The sequence below is a fragment of the Artibeus jamaicensis genome, unplaced genomic scaffold, assembly GCF_021234435.1.
Source record: "Artibeus jamaicensis isolate MK-2021 breed Jamaican fruit bat unplaced genomic scaffold, CSHL_Jam_final contig_797, whole genome shotgun sequence".
NCBI classification, from domain to species: Eukaryota; Metazoa; Chordata; class Mammalia; order Chiroptera; family Phyllostomidae; genus Artibeus; species Artibeus jamaicensis.
Window position 1 is genome coordinate 16,513,553 of NW_026521977.1, and position 22,161 is coordinate 16,535,713.

General features: G+C 38.5%; 2 protein-coding genes across 2 annotated transcripts in view; one reads left to right on the plus strand and one right to left on the minus strand.

The window, feature by feature from the left end:
* The window catches only part of KCNA4 (potassium voltage-gated channel subfamily A member 4), a 300,918-nt gene that overhangs the window by 170,502 nt on the left and 108,255 nt on the right, over positions 1 to 22,161 (minus strand). The window lies entirely within an intron of this gene.
* FSHB (follicle stimulating hormone subunit beta) lies at positions 19,489 to 21,475 on the plus strand. Its single transcript, XM_037126648.2, has 2 exons — positions 19,489 to 19,647; positions 21,245 to 21,475. Exons 1-2 carry the CDS (start codon positions 19,489 to 19,491, stop codon positions 21,473 to 21,475), a joined length of 390 nt encoding a protein of 129 aa, XP_036982543.2.

The following is a 22,161-nucleotide window of genomic DNA, read 5'->3' on the forward strand; positions in this document are numbered from 1 at the left end:
TCCACTGAGCCACACCAGCCAGGCCCCTATGCTGTACTTTACAACTCTGTGACTATTTTATACCTGCCAATTTGTACTTGTTAATCCCCTCACATTTTTCACCCATCTCCCAAACCCCCTTCCATCTGGCAAACCCTCAGTTTGTTCTCCATATGTGAGTCCATGTCTGTTTTTTTTTTCACTTATTTTGTTCTTTAGATTCCAAATATAAGTGAAGTCATATGGTATTTGTCTCTATCTGTCTGACGTTTCTTTTTGCAAAAGATTTAATTAATTTATTTTTAGAGGGAGGATAAGGAGGGAGAAAGAGGGGGAGAGACATGATCAGTTGCCTCTCACATGCGCCCAATCAGGGACATGGCCTGCAACCCAGGCATGTGTACTGACCAGGAATTGCACCAGTGACTTTTCAGTTTGCAGGAGGATGCCTAATCCACTGAGCCATACCAGTCAGCACTGTTTGACCTACTTCACCAAGTATCATATACTGTAAGTCCATCCATGTTGTAGAACGTGATAAGATTTCCTTCTTTTTATAGCCAAGTAATATTCCATTGTCTATAAATACCACAGCTTTTTCATCTACTCCTATCGATGACTCTGGTTTGCTTCCATATCTTGGCCACTGTAAATAATGCTGCAAAGAACATAAGGGTGCATATATCATTTTGAATTAGTGTTTTGATTTTTATCAGATATATATCCAGAACTAGAACTGCTGGGTCATAAAGTAATTTTATTTTTAATTTTTTGAGGAACCTCCATACTGTTTTCCACAGTAGCTGCACCAAATGTAATCTTACCAACAGTGCAGGAGGGTTCAGTTTTCTCCACATCCTCACCAACACCTGCTGTTTGTTGACTTACTGATCATAATCATAGGTGTGAAGCAATAGCTCATTGTGGTTTTAATTTGCATTTCTTGATTATTAGTCATGTTGAGCATCTTTTCATATTGGCCACCCGGATGTCCTCTTTAGAGAACCCTCTATGCAGGTCCTCTGCCCATTTTTTAATTGGATTCTTTGTTTATTTGGTGTTGAGTCGTATGAGTTCTTTATAAATTTTGTACATTAACCGCTTATTGGATATCTCTGGTGATACCTTCTCCCATTCAGTACATTGCCTTTTCATTTTGTTGATGCTTTCCTTCACTGTGCAAAAACTTCTTAGTTTGATGTAGTACTATTTATTTTTTCATTTCTTTCCCTTGACTGAGGAGATAGGTCAGAAAAAAATATTCCTAAGAGAAATGTCAGAGAGTTTACTGCCTCTGGTTTCTTCTAGGAGCTTTATGGTTTGGGTTCTTACATTTAGATCTCTAATCCATTTTGAGTTTATTCTTGTATATGGTGTAAGAATGTGGCCTACTTACATTTTTTGCACATATCTGTCCAGCTTTCCTAACACCACTTATTGAATAGACTGTATTTACCTCAATGTATGTTTTTGCCTCCTTTGTCATATATTAATTGACCACATATTCATGGGTTTATTTCTGGGGTCTCTGTTTTGTTCCATGAATTTCTATGTCTCTGTTTTTATGCCAGCAACATGCTATTTTGATTACAATAGCCTTGTAATATAGTTTGATACCAGGTAGTATACTTGGCATACCAACTTTTTTAAAAATCAAGATTGCTGTGGCTTTTCAGGGTTTTTTTGTAATTCCATATAAGTTTTAGGATTATTTGTTCTAGTTCTGTGAAAAATGCCATTGGTATTTTGATATGAACTGCACTGAATCTTACTATAGATTCCTTTGAGTAGTCTGGACATTTAAAAAGATGTTACTTCTTCCTATCTATAGCACAACATAAACTTCCACTTTTTTTTGTATCTTCTTAATTTGTTTTTTCAATGACTTAAAATTTTCCAAGTCCAGGATATTTACCTCTTGGTTAAGTTTATTCCTAGGTATACTTTGTGCAATTATAAATAAGACTGTTTTCTTCATTCCTCTTTCTGATAGTTCATTATTAGTGTATAAAAATGCAGCCAACATCTGAATATCAGTTTTGTATCCTGCTGCTTTTCTGAATTTGTTTATCAGTTCTAGTAGTTTTTTCATAAGATCTTTATGGCTCTCTCTATATAATATCATGTCACCTGAAAGTAATGGCATTTTTCCTCTTCCTTTCCAATACTGAAGCCTTTTACTTATTCATTTTTGTTTTGGGTTTTTGGGTTTTTTTTTTTGGTCTGATTGTTGAGCCTGGGACTTCCAGTACTGTGTTGAGTAAGAGTAGTGAGAGTGTACATCCTGGTCTTGTTCCCAATCTTAAGTAAAATGCTTTTAGCTTTTCTCCACTGAGTATGATCTTATCAGTAGGTTGTCATAAATAGCCTTTACTATATTGAGGTATGTTCTTTCTATTCCCACTTCGGGCTCTGAGAGGTTTTTTTTATTATAAATGGGTACTAGATTTTATCAAATGCTTTTTTTCTGCATCAATTGATAGGCTCATATGATTTTCATCCTTCCTTTTATCTGTGTTGGATCACATTAATGATTTGTGAATATTGCACCTTCCTTGCATCCCAGGAATAAGTGCCCCTTGATCATGGTGTATAATCTTTTTAATGTATTTTTGAATTCAGTATCCCAATGTTTTGTTGAGGATTTCTGCATCTATGTTCATTATTTTGGCCTGTGATTTTTTTCTTTGTAGCGTCTTTGCTTTAGGAATCAAAATAACGGTGGCCTCATAAAATGAACTTGGGAGCACTTCCTCCTCTTAACTGTTTCTGGAATAGTTTGAGAATAATAGGTGTTAGTTGTCTTTTGAATGTTTAGGAAAACTCACCTTTGAAGCCATCTATCTAGTCAAGGACTTTTGTTGGTTAGCAGTATTTTGATTACTGATTTGGTTTTGTTGGTAGTGATTAGTCTATTCTGGTCTTCTGTTTGTTTTTGATTAAGTCTTGGAAGACTGTATGTGGTTAGGAATTTATCCATTTCTTCCACACTGGGGAATTTGCTGGCATATGTCGTTTGTAGTAGTTCTTTATAATCCTTTGTATTTCTGTGGTGTCACTTGTCACTGCTCCCCTTCATTTTCTTATTTTATTCCAGTCCTCTCTCTTTTTCTCTCTATGAGTCTGCTTAAACACTTATTAATCTTATTTATCTTTTCATAAAACCAGTTCATGTTTTCATTGATCTTTTGTATTTTTTAAGACTCAACTGCATTTTTTTCTACTCTGATCTTTATTATTTCTTCTCCTTCTACCCACTTTGGACCTTTTTGTTGTTCTTTCTCAAGTTCTTTACGTATAATATCAGATTATTTATTTGATATTTTTCTTGTTTCTTGAAATAGGCCTGTATTGCTATAAATTTCCCTATTAGAACTTCTTTTGCTGTGATCCATAGATTTGGGGTCATTGTGTTTTTATTTTTATTTGCCTCAAGGTATCTTTTTATTTCTTCCCTGATCTCCTTATCAACTTATTGCTTTGGTAACCTGTTATTTAGCCTCCAGGTGTTTGTGTATTTTAAAATTTTTTTCTCTTAATTGATTTCTAGTTTCATACCACTGTGGTCAGAGAAGATGTTAGATATAATTTTAATCTTCTTAAATTTATTGAGACTTGTGGCCTAACATGTGGTCTATCTTGGAAAATGTTCAACTTGTATATGAAAAGATGTTTATTCTGCTTTTTTTGATGTGAAATACTCTAAAAATATCAATTACAATCATCTGGATTAATGTGTCAATCAAAGCTGCTATTTCCTTGTTGATTTTCTTTCTGGAACATCTATCCACTGATGTCAGTGGAGTGTCAAAGTCTCCTACTATAATTATATTACTGTCAGTCTTTCCCTTTATGCCCAGCAATACTTGCTTGTTATATGTAGGTGCTCCTATCTTGGGTGCATCAAGTTTTCAAGGGTTATATCCTTTAGTTTGATTAATCTCATTATCATTATGTAATGTCCTTCTTTGTCTTTTATTATAGCCTTTATTTTAAAGGTTATTTTGTCTGATATAAGTATTGAGACCACAGCTTTTTTTCATTTCTATTTGCATGAAATATCTTTTTTCATCTATTTACTTTCATGTGTTTTTTATCTAAAGTGGGTCTCCTGTAAACGGCAAATTAGAGGACAAGATAACAGTATCCACACAAAAAGAAAATGAAAAAGAAAAGAGACTTAAGAGAAATGAGGAAAATTTAAGGAGCATTTGGAACAATACCAAGCATAATAACATCCACATCATAGGACTACCAGAAGGAAACTTGTGTGACAGAGGGACAGAGAATCTATTTGAACAGATAATGGCAGAAAAATTTCCTAACCTGGTAAAAGGAAAGGTTACACAAGTTCAGGAAGCACAAAGAATCCCATTCAAGATGAACCTAAAGAGACCCATACCAAGACACATGATGATTAAAATGGCAAAGTTTAAAGACAAAGAGAGAACTTCAAAGGCAGCAAGAGAAAGAAAGTCAGTTACATACAAGGGACTCCCTATAAGAATCTCAGCTTATTTCTCAATAGAAACACTACAGGCCAGAGGGAATGATAAGAAAAATTCAGAGTGATGAAAGCTAAGAACACATAGCCTAGATTGCTCTTCCCAGCTAGGCTATCATTTAGAATTGAAGGACAAATAAAGAGCTTCCCAGAAAAAGGAAGGTTAAAGGAGCTCATTGCCACCAAACAAGCATTGCAAGAAATGTTCAAGGATCTTCTTTAAGAGGAGGAAGAAATAGAGAGAGAGAAAAAGACAGGTACAATTAAAAAATGGCAGTAAATAATTACCTATCTATAATAACCTTAAATGTAAATAGATTAAATGCTCCAATAAAATACACAGAAGAGCTGAATGGATAAGAAAACATGGCCCATATATATGCTATCTACAAGAGACCCACCTCAGAACAAAAGATTTCCACAGGTTGAGAGTAAAGGGATGGAGAAAAATACTCAATGCAAATGGAAATGAAAAAAAAATCTCAGGCAGCAATACTTATATCTGACAAAATAAACTTCAAAAAAAAGCCCATAAAAAGAGACAAAGAAGGTCACTACATAATACCACAGGAATCAATCCAACAAGAGGACACAACCCTTGTAAATATATATGTACCAAGTGCAGGAGCAACTAAACATTAAAAAAAATCTTGGTGGACTTCAAGAAAGATTTTAACAACAACACTGTCATAATAAGAAATTTTATCACACTACTGTCAACAAAAAAACAGATCTTCCAGAAAAAAATCAACAAGGATATGCTGACATTAAATGACACACCAGATCAAGTGTATTTAATGAATATTTCTATAGCATTTCACAGAGAAGCAGAATATACACTCCTCCCAAGTGCACACAGATCATTCTCAAAGATAGACCACAGGTTAGGTCACGAAGCAAGCCTTAACAAATTCAAGCCTAAATAAAATTCATAGCAAGTATTTTCTCAGATCACAGTGGCATGAAATTGGAAATCAATCTCAGTAAAAAGACTCAAGAAATAGACAAAAAACTGTACTTGAAAAATAACTAAATAAAATTTTTTAAAAAGACTCAAAAACATCCAAATACTTAAAGACTAACTAGCATCTATTAAATAACAGATGGGTAACCAATGGAATCAAGTGGAGGAACAAAAATTACTGGGAAATGAATGAAAATGAACATACAACAACCCAAAATCTATGGGACACAGCAAAAGCAATCCTAAAAGGAAAGTTCACAGCACTATAGGCCTACCTCAAGATGCAAAAAAAATCTCATATATACAACCTAACGCTACACTTAAAGGAACTAGAAAAACAACAGCAAACAAACCCCTGAGCAAGTAGGAGGGAGATAATGTCAGAGCAGAAAACAACATAGAAACTAAAAACAAACAAACAAACAATACAGAAGATCAATGAAACCAAGAGCTGGTTCTTTGAAAAGATCTATAAGACTGACGAACCTTTAACCAGATTCATCAAAAAAAGAAAGAAAGAGAGGGCCCAAATAAATGAAATCAAAAATGAAAGAGGTGAAATAACAACTGATATCAGAGAATTATAAGGGATTGTGAGAAATTACTATGAGCAATTATATGACAAGAAATTGGTAAACCTGGGTGAAATGAATAAATTTCTAGAAACATACAATCTCCCAAAACTGAATCAGGAAGAAGCAAAAAACCTAACTGGATGAATAATAACAAATGAAATTGAAGCAGTAATCCAAAACTCCCAGCACACAAAAGTTCTTGGCCAGATACCTTCACAGGAGAATTTTACCAGTCATTCAAGGAAGAACTAATACTGATCCTATTCAGACTATTCAAAAAAAAATTCAAGAGGAGGAAAAATGTCCATGTTCTCTTTATGAGGTCAGTATTATCTTAAGCCTTAAACCAGGTAAATACACAGCAAAGAAAGAAAATTATAGGCATCAATATTTCCAATGAACATAGATGCTAAAATCCTCAGCAAAATATTAGCAAACTGGACTCAGCAATACATCAAAATGATCATACAACGATCAAGTGGAATTTATTTCAGGGATGCAAGGTTGGTAAAATGTTCACAAATCAATAGATGTGATACATCACATAAACAAAATGAAAGACAAAAATCATATTATCCTACTGATACATGCATAAAAAGCATTTTATATAATCTAGCACCCATTTATGATAAAAACTCTCAGCAAAGTGGGACTAGAGTGATTATACCTCAACATAATAAAGGCCATATATAAAAAATACAGCTAATGCCATTCACAAGGAGCTAAAATTAAACGTGTCCCCCTTAAGATCAGGAACAAGACAGGAATGTCTGCTTTTACCACTCTTATTCAACATAGTCTTGGAAGTCCTAGCCACTGCAATCAGACAAGAAAAAGAAATAAATGGCATCCAAATTAGAAAGGAGGAACTAAAGCTGTCATTATTCACAATGTGATATTGTATATAAAAACCCTAAAGACTCGACAAAAATATTACTAGACCTAATAAATGAATTCAGCAAAGTAGCAAGATACAAAGTCAATACCCAGAAATTGACAGCATTTTTATATACCAATAATGAGCTATTAGAAAGAGAAACCAAGAACAATACCTTATGTCTTTAGATTAGAGTATGTAATCCATTTACATTAAAAGTAATTATGGATAATTGTGTTGTTATTGCCAATTTATTATCCATATTTATGTTCCCTTTTCTCTTTCTTCTTCTTAAAGAAATCTCTTTATATTTCTTATAATAATGGTTTGGTGTCAGTGAACTCCTTTATCTTTTTCCTGTCTGGGAAACTATTTATCTTTGTTTTCCATTTCAACTAATAGCCTTTCTTGGTGGAGCATGCTTGGTTTTAAGTCCTTACTTTGAATATTTGGGCCAATCTCTTCTGGCCTGAAAAGTTTTGGTTGAGAAATCAGCTGAGCCTTATGGGAAATCCATTGTAGGTAACTAACCATCTTCTCTTGTTGCCTTTAAGATTCTCTGTTTGTCTTTAACCTTTGCCATTTTAATTATTATGTGTTTAATTATGATGACCTCTTTGGGTTCATCTTGTTTGGGACTCTCTGTGCTTCCTAGACCTGTATGTCTTTTTCCTTTGCCACATTAGAGAAGTTTTCAGTCATTATTCTTCTAACAGGTTCTCTATCCCTTGCTCTCTCTCTCTCTCTCTCTCTTCTCCTTCTGGTACCCCTATAATGCAAATATTATGCTTGATGTTGTCCCAGAGATCTCTAAACTATCTTCATTTTATTACTATTTTTTTTTTTTGCTGTTCTAATTGGGTTTTTTCTACCACCCTGTCTTCCAAATCTCTGATCAATACTGTAGTTCATGTAATCTGCTCTTAATTCCTTCTAGTATGTTCATTTCAATTATTGTATTCATTTCTAACTGGTTCTTTTTTTATGGTTTCTATGTCCCTTTTTAGTGCTTACTATCTCTCTGTTGAAGTTCTGAGTTCATTCATTCTTGCCCTAAATTCCTTTAGAATTCAGAGAACCAGTGTTTTGACCTCTGTATCTGGTATATTGCTTGCCTCCGTTTCATTTAGTTATTTTTCTGAAGACTTCTATTTTTTTCATTTGGAACATATTTCTTTGTGTTCTCATTTTGGCTGCCTCTCTGTATTTGTTTCTATGTATTAGGTAAATCTGCTACTTCTAACCCAGTTTTGGCAGGGTGGCCTTTGTAGGAGGTGTCCTGTGGGGCCCCATCACACAGTCTCCCTGATAATCTGAGCTGGGTGCTCCAGGAGTGCCCCTCAGGTGAGTTGTATCAGCTTTCCTATTGTAGTTGAGCCTTTATTGCTGTTGGTACACCAATGGACGAGACTGCCCCTCAGGCTGGCTGGCAGTGAGGATTCACATAATCATGGCATACAAGCTACTCTGGTAGTGTTACAGAACAAAGGTCCAAGGGGGGCCAATATGTGGCCCACCCAGAGATACCAAAAACTATTACAGAACAGATACACTGGGGCTGGACTCCAGAGGATGGTATACTACTACCGTCCGGACCACCCACTGGGCCCCATCCTCCATCACCAATTGGAAAGACATCTCTCAACGCCCTCTGGCATTGAAAAAAGGAAAGAAAATGTTTATTTAATGCTATACAGACCCAATGTAGTAACCTAACATCTTCATTAAAATATCAAAGTCCTTCAGGATACCCACCTACCCACACAGTGCTCCCTTCTCCCCATGCCCTAACTCAGGGTACAGTAACTCAGGAAAACAGCACATGTCTGTTTTTCCAAGCTGCTGGCACTGTCAGCTGTGTGGCCATCCAGGCAGCTTCTCCAATTAATCCAAAGCCATATGGCACCTTCTCACGGTCCACTGGCAAAAGTTCTTTGTACCCATTTTTCCAGGCAAAGTCTCTCCTGCTTCCCAGGCCACTTGGCCAAAGGAAGCATCCCAAGGCCAAGTGGGCCTCTTCTACCAAAGCTGCAGGGGTCTACACTCTGCCAAAAACACATGCCTTTCTTCTTCACCTGGCTGCAGGGGTCCCCACTCTGGCAAAGCCACATGGTTCTCCTTCACCTGGCCAAGAGGGGGTCCTCACTCTGCTAAAACTGCATGGCTCTCCCTGCTAAAGCTATATGGTGATTCTCTCTCACGTGGCTGCAGGTGTCCCCACTCTGGCAAAGCCGCGTGGTACTCCCTCAGTGGCTGCCTTGTCTGGGTTTAAATTTCTGTGCCAATCTTCCTCTGCACCCCTATTTCCCACTCCTCCCACAATCAGTTACGCCTGCCAGAATTTCTATGCTATTGCAAGTTTACTGGGCTGCCACTGTGAGTCTGGGCAGGTATGGCCCCATGTCCTGGAGCCAATCTTCTCCAAGCTCCCACACAGGTGCTGTAACTTGGGGGACCTGCCCCCAGTTACATCTTGGGGAGAAGTGACTTCGTCCCCCTGGCTCCAAGCCTGGCCACAGCCATTTAACATATCCAAGTTACCCGCCAAATGCTATAGATATATTAAATGACCCTGGCATGGATTAGCTGCAAGGCTGTGGCTGTACAAAACAGCCCTGCATGTTCCTGCTCCATGTGTCCCTTCTCCCAACTCACACCTGTGGGGGAAGGGGTGAGGACATCTTACATGTCTCTCCAACAATTCCTATACACTTTGAGTTCTGGACACCATTCCAAATCCCTTTTTGGGGCCCCCCTCTTGGCTGTACCCTGTATTAGTGGGGGCTAACCCCACAGAGCAGGACTCACCCAAGCAGGGTCTGGTGCCTACCAAGACCTCCCTTTGGATATGCTGCTTATGGATCTATTAATATGGTGATCTAAAGCCAGCCACCAGGTGAATTGGTTCTGGGGCCTCTTCAGAGGGACTGTGGTACAAGTTAATGTCAGACATAGCCTGTAACTGGCCTGGGTTTAATTGTTAAGAGCTACAAAGCAATCTGCTATTGGCAGCTGCCTTTGCTGGGCCTAGATATGCATGGCAGGGGCTATCGAGGCCAGCTGCTACCAGTACTAAACCTGGGGAGGTCAGCAAAAGACCCAGAGTACTCTGAGACTTGATGCTACCTGCCAGCTGCCTCTAAGGCTCAGCTGCTGAAAGAGCCTCAGGCCATATGCAAATTTTCTTAGGCAGAATCTCAGGGAGTCACCAGGGTGGGGTGAGTGGTGTTGACCAAGTTAATACACATTCAGATTTGGCTCCAGTCCTGGGCCTGAGGCCACTCAGCAAAAGGCAGGATATACAAAGGCCAGCTACAAACTGCCTGGGGCATGTAGACCTTTGCAGTGGGGCATGGTCTCAGAAATTTGTAACATTGGATCTAGTGGAATTCACCAGGCTAACTCAGTATATGTTTTAACTGTGGGCAGGGTGGGAGGGGTGAGCAGGAGGGCCAGGATGAGTGAACCTTGGGCAGTGTGCAGGTCAAGCAGGGTATGGCATCAGAGTCCTCAGGGAGCCCTCAGCCTGAAGCCACAAAGCCCAGTTTTTCCATGTATGCCTCTGATACCTCCCAAGCCGCTAGCCATTCCACTGCCACAGCCCAAGGGGAGTGTCTGTGAGTCAGAGTTTGGGAATTGGCCCGTTGAGAGGGTGCCTAGGTCTCCAGCAGCTGTCAGTCTCACCTGCATAGATGGAATCCCTACTGATTTTCAAAGCCAGATGCTAAGGAGGCTCTTCTTCCTGGAACTGGTATTCCAAGCTGAGGAGCCCGGTGTAGGAGGGAGACCTCTCCCTCCTCAGGGAGGACCTCTGCTGCTGAGATAGTCCTCTGGATTCTCAATTGCCACAGCAGGGGAAGGGCCAGCCCATTTAGTATCTCTGCCCCTCCTATCAGTCTGAACATGGCTTCTTCTCTGTGTCCTTAGTTATAGAATTTCTGCTCACCTAGCCTTCAGATGGTTATCCAGGTTGATCGTTCTATAATTTAGTTGCAATTTTAATTTAATGATGGGAGGACGTGATTGCAGGATCTACCACTCACTATCTGGCCCAGATCACTGCATGATGTGTGTTTAAAATATAATGTGATGACTGATGACACTAAGGTAGGTACTGGGAAGTAAGAAAATACAAAATTAAAGTACTAGACTGAGAGTGAACATTGAATACTGTGTAAGGTAGAGTGACTGAACGCCTCTTAGAAGAAGCCACATCCAAACAGAGTCTTGCAGAAATGCTTGTAGGAGTAATTTAGATGTAAAGAAGATGAGGAACCTATTTCAGACCCAAGAAATAGCACCTATTTCTGACCAAAGAATAGGAAAAAACACATGAAAATTTAGAAAGTGAGGAGGAGTTTCAAGCCAGTAAAGTAAAAATTTGATATAGGGTCTCACTGAATAATGTTCAATATCTTGTTAAATATTGAGCTAATTAATATTACTGTTAATAAAACCCAATGATAGAGAGATAGAAATGAGAGTAAGTGTTATCAGTCAGTTCCCAACCAGGAAAACAGAAACCACTCCCGACACGTAAAAGAAAAGGAATTTAATCCAGGACACTGATTACCCAAATGTTAGAATTACTAAGAAGTCAGAGAGGAGAAATAAAGCAACCCAAAGATCAGCGACAGCAGAAGTCCCATTTACCCTCAAGACTGGAGGGCTGCAACTGGTCTTTCCAGATCCAGAAGCTGAGACTGCTAGCAAAAACTTTAAGCCACAGCAGGGATTTCCTCACAAAATCTGGGCACAGTGAGGGAGAGGTCTGATGCAGCCAGGATCCAAGAGAAAAACTTCCAAGTAAACAAGAAGAATGTAAAGGAAATACTCTGATTTTTTCCTTTCTTTCACTCTCCAACTTCCCACCACAGAGACCTTGCAGCTTGGGAAGGGCAACCTGCAGAAGTCCACCACAAAGCAGGAGCAGAACAGAGCAAGAGTGAGGCGTGCGTAAGACAGCAAACAGGTTATGGCCCAGCACATACAATGGGAAACCATGGGTGATTTGTTTTTCAGTCTTTTCAACAAAAGTGTGTTAGTGCCTAGTGTGTATTAATAACTCTATTCCTACTGGGGATACAAAGGTGAATAAGAAAGATCTCTACATTTCCATAGATAAAAGATTTCAACAGCCTCGGTGAAAACAGTGACACCTAATCAGAAAATAAGATAATCAGATAAACTAGGCTACATACAAGAGGCTTGAAATGGAGAGAGATGCCTAGGGACCTCTGGACAGGCCAAGGAAAATAAAGTGACTGGGGCGGGGGGACAGGGCTCTGACCAAAATGTAAGTGGAAGTATAGACATGAACATTTGGAATATCTGCCTAAGTTTTAAATAGCTTCTGTCTCGGTCTTTCTCCAACTAATGGGATTGATGAGAATTATAACCCATGAGGTCACCATGGCTCAATGAGCAGCCTTCTGGATGGCAGTCAAACCGACCTGACTATAAATTCCAGCCTCACTACCTATAGGTTCAATAGTCTTGGACATAAAAGATCACTAATAGTAAGTCCTTTAAAAAGTTGTTATAAGATTGTATGTGATTATAGATTTAAAGTATTTAGTTAAGTGCCTGGGGCATAGTGGGTGCTCAATAAAAAGAAGCTGTTAACATTTTTAAGTGAAAATATAAGGAACTAATACAACTGTATAAAGATTAGTCATAAAAAACATGTAAGTTTGCCCTGGCTGGTGTGGCTCAGTGGATTGAGTGCTAGCCTGTAAACCAAAGGGTCACCAGTTTGATTCCCAGTCAGGGCACAAGACTGGGTTGTGGGCCGGGTCCCCAGTAGGGGGCGCACAATAGGGAAGCACACATTGATCTTTTTTTCCCCTCTTCCCCTCTCTCTAAAAATAATAGATAGATAGATAGATAGATAGATAGATAGATAGATAGATAGATAAAAATGTAAGTTCACATATTCACATATATATACTTTGGGAACAACGTAGTTAACATAAAAAGTTAATTTCATAATATGAGATGTAATTAATAATTATAACATTGTTGGTATACGTTTAGAAATTTGAAACGATTTCTAATTTTCCAGAATCATGATTATATTTTAATACAGATTATATGCAATTCAATTCTTCACTCTATAACTTTCATCATATGCTTACTTACATATTAATAACAGTATTAAAAATATTTCTTAATTCCAATATCACTGACTTAAATGTTTAATTAGTACCTTCAGTGTCAGATACTTCATGAAGTTCTGTCTTTGTCACACACGTCTGAAAAAAATCATAATCCTGGATAAATCCAACTATTTGTCAAACCCTTTGCCTTCAGTTCTGCAGTTAAACTGGGCAAAAGAAAAATGTACACCCGCATTGAGTGGCTTTGTGTTCAATGTTTTACCATAAACCTCAGTGGGCCCTTAATGCTGGCAGGCTATTATACCACACCTGACTCACTGCTAATCCAATCCCTCCACCAGTCTCAGACAACTATTCAAATCTTTTCCTCTCCTTAAACTACCTGGACAATTCATCTGCCATCATTATTTTCAGATGACGACCTTACATTTTACTTTACTGAGAAAATAAAATTAGTCAGGGAGGACTGGCAAATGGCGGCAGAGAAGAATGTATTGCACTCTGCCTCCCAGACCAGACTGGAAATAAAAGGAATGGAGAAGGACAATCACATGCATTCAACCAAACACTACCGGAAAAAGTGAAAAAGAGACTTTGAACCAAAGACAGCCAAAAATCCACCCCTAGACCAGTAGAAAGGGCAGGAGCCAGGCCCACACATAAGGGCAGTGTGTTTATGGGAGGGGAGAAGCCAGGACCACAGACCAGGCCCTCAAGCACAGAGAGCTAGTCCCAGGATCAGCCCACCATGTGGCATCCAGCCATGGGGCTGTCTCTGCTGAGGAGAGACAAAAACCTCTGGGGACAAACCCCCCTTTTTTCTTTTCTTTAAAGGGGCCAAGCACAGGTTTTGTGTTGGCAGACACTCACGTAGGGCCCAAGCAAAAGGACAGTGGCACAGACTGGAGTCATGCTAGGAGGCTGGAGTGGGAAGCACTGCAGAGAGACTTGGGGGAGCAGCTGCCGGATGCTGGGGACCAGGACACACCTGGCCTCCACAGCAGCCATCTCTCTTGAGAAGAGCTAGCCCCTTCCAGGGGAAAATCAGTGACCTTTTCCAGTGGGATACCGTTCCCTCCACCCTCCGGAATTCCGCATGTCAAACTTGTTCACTCAGTCCTGTAGCCTTTTTGATCTTTTTTTCAGTTTTGACCTGCCTTGTTTTTTTGTTTTGAGTTTTTTCTCCCATCCTGCATCTTGATGCTTGCTGAGAAGACAGCAACATAAACAGATTCAGGGGTTATCAGATACTGGCTGTATGAGGCAGCTAATCCATACATTTTCCTGGGAAACAGATAGGTGCTTTCCCCTCATGGGAGAGCCACAGAAACACCTTCCCAGGGTCCAGCAGACCCAAAATCTTGGCTCTGTAGGCCTATGAGGGGCCCAGCCCAACCAAAAACAAGGAAATAATCCTGAACAAACTTAGACTACTGGCTGAGGGAAGGAGGAACACACTCACCATCTTCCCTGAAGCCTAAAAGGCCCCTCCCATGAGAGGTCCAGGAATCACAGCCCCTAGTTTTTGCCAGAAGCTGTTTCTGAAAGAGTCAGGGGGTTATTGACAACAGACCAGCAGGTAAACAGGCAGAGGCAGACCCTGCAGGGACGTGAAACATTTGCTAACACATCCCTGGACCCAGTGCTGATAAAAGCCAAATGTGCAAAACAGCTTGGCCCATCCTGGGAGCAGCCAATCCCAGAGGAACCCATCACAAACAGCGGATTGCTTGTAGCTTTAAAAAGGCTGACAAGGGTCAGACAAGAATAGCACCTAACATTGGCTTACACCAAACGCAGACATCAGAGTGGTACCCAAAGGAAGAAGCCAACAGGTAAGCTCTAAACTCTACTGAGATATATTCGCCTGGTTCTTTCTTATTTTCACTATTTTTTCTTTTTCATAGCCTTTTAATTATTTTTTACCTTTTTTCTTTTTATTTCTTGTGCTCTAAATTTTCTTTCATATCTCCTATTTTACTTTTATCTTGGAATACTCTATTGTTCCATTCTTCTTTCCTTTTGTTATTTTTGTTACTTTTTCTGTGTTCCTTTTCCCCATTTTTCTCTTTCAATTCATTATTAGTATTAGTTCTCACCCCTTTTCTCCTCTCATAATCACTTTTCTTTCCTCTGGTCTTCTCCTATGGTTGGGGGGTTACTTATTTTGGTGGTGTTTTTGTGTTGTTTTACTTTGTTCTGCCAGCACCAAGATGTGGTGGGAGTTGAGCTTCTTCCAGGCAGCTGGAGGGGAGTGCCCACCAATGAACGGGCCAGCAATAACCAGCACCCAAATACAACAGGAGAGTCCACACAAGGAACATTACGGGCTTTGTTGTTGTCCCTCTAGTTCTTTTAGGATAGGGTTCGGTTGTTGATTTGAGATTTTTCCATTTTTCTTTAGGTAGGCCTGTAATGCTCTGAAATTCCCTCTCAGGAATTCTCTTGCTGTGTTCCATAGGTTTTGGTATGTTGGATATTCATTTTTATTTGTTTCTAGGTACTTTTTTTATTTCTTTCTTGATTTCACTGTTAACCCATTTGTCATTTAATAACAGCCTCCATGTATTTGAATGTTTTTGAATTTTTTTCTTGAGGTTGATTTCTAGTTTCAAGTCATTGTGATCTGAGAAAATACTTGATATGATATCAGTTTTCTGGAATTCATTAGGGCTTATTTTGTGGTCTTTCTTTGAAAATGATTCATGTGCATTTGGGAGAAATGTATATTTTGCTTCTTTGGGGTGAAATGTTATGTATATAAACAAAATTGACAAATCATTAACCAAAATCATCAAGAAAAAAGAGAGAGGATGCAAATAGATAAAATCATAAACGAAAGAGGAAATTTAGCTACTGATACCACGGAAATGCAAAGGATTATAAGAAATCACTATGAAAAACTAAAGAAATTGGACAACCCAGGTGAAGTGGATAGATTTTTACAAACATACAATATTTCAAAACAGAATCATGAAGAAGCAGGAAACCTGAATAGACTGATAACAACTAGTGGAATTGAAACAGTAATAAAAAAAACTCCCAGCACTCAAAAGCCATGGACAAGATGGCTTTACAGGCAAGTTTTACCAAATATTTGAAGAACTAACATCTATCCTTCTCAACCCATTCCAGAAAGTTCAAGAAGAGGGAAGACTCCCAAACTCTTTTTATGAGGGCTGTATTATCCTAATCCAAAAACCAGGTAAAGACACAACAAAGAAAGAAAATTACAGGCCAATATCTCTGATGAACATAGATACTAAAATACTAAAAAAAAATACTAGCAAACTATATCCTGCAATACATTAAATAGATCATATACCATGATCAAGTGGTATTTATTCCAGGGATGCAAAGATGGTACAATATTCACAAATCAATAAATGTGATACATCACATAAATAAAATGAAGGACAAAAATCAAATGATTATATCAATAAATGGAGAAAAGGCATCTGATAAAAACATGCAGGAAAATGGGAACAGAGGGATCATACCACAACATAATAAAGGCCGTATACAAAAGACCTATAGCCAACATTATACTCAATTGGCAAAAATTAAAAGTGTTTTCCTTAAGGTCAGGAACAAGACATGGATGTCCACTTTCACCACTCTTATCCAACATAGTAGTGGAAGTCCTAGCCATAGTGATCAGACAAGAAGAAATAAAAGGCAGGCAAGCCCTAGCTGATGTGGCTCAGTGGATTGAGCATTGGCCTGTGAACCAGAAGATTGCTGGTTCAATTCCTTGTCAGAACCATGCCTGGGTTGCAGGCCAGGTCACCCATTAAGGGGATGCAAGAGGCAACTAATGTCTTCCTTTCATATCAATGTTTCTCTCCCTCTTTTTCTCCCCTGATGTTGAAATAGAGTAGACTTAACTCTTGGCCATTTTATCTTCTCTATTACATCCACTCTTCTAGGCTCATGTCAATGACTCTCAAATTTATACCTTCAGCCAATATACTATTTCTTCCAATATTTGGATTCGGCATTCTACTTATGTCTTAAAGACACCTCGAGCTCAATATCTCCATACTGAACTCCTTATCTTTTCCCATAATTTCAGAATATATCCATAGTCAGATTATGTCTCACTACCTCCATTGCTATCACACTAGTCTAAACAAATAAGATTTCTCACCTGGGTTGCTGCAATAGTGTCTAATGGGTCTCCTATTCCTACTTTTGTTCCCTTACATTAGCAATACAGCAGCCGGAGGGATACTTTTAGACCTAAATCAGATAACATCACTCCTCTGCTCAAAATCCAACAATTGGCCACCTCTTACAGTCAAAGCCAAAGTTTTTTCATTAGTCTAAAAGGCCCTATATGATTTGACTCCTGTTATATCTCTAACATCATATCCTGATATTTTTACCATTGTTCCTTTGCACTAGACACACTGATTAATTAATAAATATTTGTTAAACAAATCAATCCCAGTCTCCAAGGAGCTCATACTCTACTGGGAGAAACAGAGGTAGACAAATGATTACAAGCAGAAGGTGATGATTAAAATTCTCTTCTGTCACCTATTCGAAATTCTGGCAGGTGATTGTTAAAGGTCGAGCAATTTGCCAAAAGTGGGAGTAGTGTTGGAGAACACAGGAAGGAAGGAAGAACTTTACAAGCGAGACAAACATTGTACACGCAAATATTACAGAAATGAATGAGCAGAATATTTAGAGAATTACAAGCATCAAAAAATGTTTGAGCCCTGGCTGGTGTAGCTCAGTGGATTAGTGCTGGTTGTGAACCAAAGGGTTGCTGGTTCGATTCCCAGTGAGGGCACATGCCTGGGTTGCAGGCCAGGTCCCCAGTGGAGGCCATGTGAGAGGCAACCACACATTGATGTTTCTTCCCCTCTCTTTCTCCCTCCCTTCCCCTCTCTCTAAAAATAAATGTATAAAATCTTATAACAAAAACATTATAAATTCTTAAAAAATAACATTTGAAATAAGGGAGTCTGGATATAGGAGGTAAAAGTAAATACAGTTTATACTTGAGATAGGAATCAGTCATGAGAAAAACTCTGTTTCTTCCCTTACAGTTTTCAATATTATCGCAGAGCAATTTATTAAATACCATCTTTCTTGCTTTCTTTTTTTTTTTTTTTGTACTTGAGTTCTGGCTAAGAAAATTCAGATCCAAAACTCAAGTGCAAGGAAAAGTTTATTTTAAAAAGTCACAGAGGTAGAAGAAGTAAGTCAGCTCTGCTGCATGAGCTCAGGAAACACGTAAAAAAAAGGATCATTGGAGTTTAAGAGAAAGAAAAGCAAAAGTAGTGTCCCTGGGGAAAGGAGAGGGGAAAAGGCACAGATACACTCCAGAGAAAATGCACCTAAGAAGGGGGTGGGGAAAGGCATGGGCGTGCTCAACGTTAACTATGTCTTTCCGATGCAAGAAGGCCAAAGCAGTATTTGGAAAGGATTACAAATTCTCCAAGTTAGAGATACAAAAGAAAAACTTAGAGTCACATTTAACTTGACAAGGTAAAAGTGTGGGTGTGTACTATATCAAATTTAATTTGTGCAAAATCATCATCTCTGGTAACATTATTTTTCATGATCTACATCGCTTAGACTACTTTAGTAAGGCTTGATCTCCCTGTCTATCTAAACACTGATTCACTTACAGCAAGCTTCAGGCTAACATTGTTCTTATTAATACCTGACAAATCCACAAGGTGTTAGTTGCACACGATTTTGTATAAAAGGTGAAGTGAGACTGAAACCAGTCTAAAGCTTTCCCCAGACAAGACACTCAACCACAGGTGAGTCTCAGCATCTACAGTTATCAAGTGGTGATCTTTAATTTTGAAATTACAGCGTTTTCAGGATCTGAAGAACAAATCTAGAGCTTTTGAACTACTGTTATGTAAGAAATCAGTGCTTGTTAATCCGACTTCTTAAATATGACTAATACAGTGTTATCTCTGTTAGCAAGGAATAGCCTTTACAAACCAATTGTCTGGTTTCTGAAATAGTCTTATCTTAAACAAAGATGGGCAATAGCAAATGAAAATCCTTATGAGATGTTAAAAATAATGAACTAATTTTTGTAATATAGAATGTCCTTTCTAAAATAAAAATAGTATTTAAAATGATAATAAAGAGACAAATGTGATGACCACAATTACTTGCTTCAGAGTAATCACTGTAAGACAGCAGTAATACTCTAATCTTTATATACTACTCTACTTAAATTATTATATTGGAGTTCTTACCTATAACATGTTTCTACTTTGAGAAGAAAAATAAAGGAGGAGGAGGGTGAAAAGAACTATCTGTTTAAGAAAGTAGAAAGAAAAGAGAAAGGAAGAAAAATAATCGCTGAAGCAAATATGACTGGGACAGATGAGTAGACCAACTCACTTTGGTTTGGTCAACTTATGTAATGGTTATAATTCTTCGGTTTTGTGATTTGTCATGGACCTTAATTGTTTGCTTCCTAATCTAGGATGAAGTCAGTCCAGTTTTTCTTTCTCTTCTGTTGCTGGAGAGCAACTTGCTGCAATAGCTGTGAGCTGACCAACATCACCATCACAGTGGAGAAGGAAGAATGTCAGTTCTGCCTCAGTATCAACACCACTTGGTGTGCAGGCTACTGCTACAACAGGGTAGGAACCTTATTTTGCTGGTGGCAAAAGGCCATTTGGCCTCTTTTGCCTTCTGCAGAAGGCAATTTTCATTACTTCCCACTTTATCAGTATTTTAAGTTTTCCAAGTAGTAACCATGAGTCCCTTAGCCAATGCTGCCTGTGTTACAATTAAGGTTAATTATCTCAATTAGTTATTTGGTTTGGATTTGATTAGGGTAAATTTAGGGGAAGTTTCATATTTAATCAGATCAATTTGGTAATACACCAACTCTGTATTTTTAAAAAAAAAGAATTTTATGCTAGATTTTACATATGGAGAGGTAAGCATGTGAGCATATATAGATTTAGTAATAGAAGACCTACAATATTCCCAAAAAGCTAGTTTCTATGTAGATTTATTTTTGTATATTATGTGTTTCTATTTCTATGTAGTTGAGTCCCTATCTTTGTAATAGAGATTGCAAAATGTACCAAAGTATGTTTCTAAGCCACATGAAAACACAAACGGCCATATTATAAAAACTATCATATTGATTCTCCTAAGCACAAAAGCCAAAAAGCAGCCTCAGAACACAATCAGTCCTTGCAGCCTGTTAGAACCAAAATGAATCTGCAAACCCACTCACCTCTTTATACTCTTGAGAAAACCAAGGCACAGAGGCATCAAGCCAATATTTTGTAGTCATGCAGTTTCTTTGCATCAATCCAAGTAAGGAGGCAGCTTCTGCTTTTTTCTTTATTTTTGTACCCTAGAGTGCCTGGTTTTCTGTGCAGAATTCCATTCTATAAACTGAAATTCCAAAGAGCAGCTTTTTAATGAAATATACCTTATTGGGTACTTCGTGAGTGTGATGAGTGTGATCAACCTCCACTCATTGCACAATTTATTGTAACTTCTTGGTATATAGACTTGGTTAGCATGGTACTGAAATAAACATCAGTGCCAATTTCTTTCCTCAAAAAATAATTGTTTTATTAGAAAGCATTACAACACACTGTTGTGACTAGATTAAAAGTTCTTATATGCAAACAATGTATCCTTTGAAAGCACTGCAAAAGCATTTAAGGGACGAAAATGTCTACAAGACAGTGGAATATTTGAATCTTATGTTTGAGCCTTCATAGTCACATTAAGCATTAACATTTCATATTATGTGTCTTTGACTTTCTGTCAACACACAGGGACAATGTATTTGGAAACCTTTTCTGAGAACTTAAACTTCAGTGTTTTATGGTTTAAACTGTCATTAATATAGCTTTTAACTAAGTACAAAAAGTCAACTTAAAATATCATGTTTCCCTTGCTCACCATTTTTCTATATATATATTAAAATTCAAACTTTCTCTACAGCATGGGAAATAATAATATTTTTATGTAAAGAGTAGAAAAAGTAAATTATATTTTCTGTAAGACTTCCAGAAAAATCAGGAATATGGTATAGCATACAGGTAGGTCATGTATGAAATTATATTTCCTTGGTTGGAAATTCCATAAGTGAGACCCAATGGGTAAATGTTAGAGCAAAAGGTACTGAATTTCTGTCTCATTTTGATTACACTCAGTCAAACCACCCAGAACATAATAACCTAATTCTACCCTTCCTATACTCCCCAGGATCTGGTGTACAAGGATGGACTCAAGAGCAATATCCAGAAAATATGTACATTCAAGGAGCTGGTGTATGAGACGGTGAGAGTGCCTGGCTGTGCTCACCATGCAGACTCCACGTACTCGTACCCAGTAGCCACTAAATGTCACTGTGGTACATGTGATAAAGATAGTACTGACTGCACCACGAGAGGCCTGGGGCCAAGCTTCTGCTCTTTTGATGAAATAGAAGAATAAAGAGCAATGGACATTCCTGGCTGCCTACCCTTGTCCTGAAGGACCAACATATCCAAAAAGTCTGCGTGTGTGTACAACATGCTCAGGGGGCAAGCACTGTGGGATTGGGGAGCATCAGACCCCACTGATCCTGGCTCTCCGGAGCTCGAGAGTGCAAGGACTGAGCATTTGGGAGGGGAGGGGAGGGGGAGACAGGAGCCTGTCACCACTTAACCGTGTAACCTAGATCTGGTTCTGTAAGTTTTATACAGTCTTAATTACTTACAGACACAAGAGTGCTTTTCTGCCTGATAATCTCAGAAATCTGTTCAGGCAATACCTTGTTCTTTAGAGATAAGGATACCTACAGCTGGAGGGAGAAGGGAGGAAATGAATCAGGAATGAGTGAAAGTACTAAATGCAGCATTCTTCTGATAGATTCTTGGGCCCTCAAAAGCAGGGCCAGCATCTTCTTCATGACTGTAGCCTCAATGCCTAGCACCGTGCCTGGAATTTAGTAAGAAACAACAATGGCTTCCTTAAGGAAAGTCAGGTCAGAAAGGTAGGGGGCAGGAAAGCACTGAAAGAGGATGGCCGATGAGGCTGCACCGGCAATGCCAATCAGTGCTCTCTTCTGTCCACCCATGTCCTCCCAAATCTATGATTTCTTTCAACAAGGTACATATTGGAACTATTTAATACGTTGA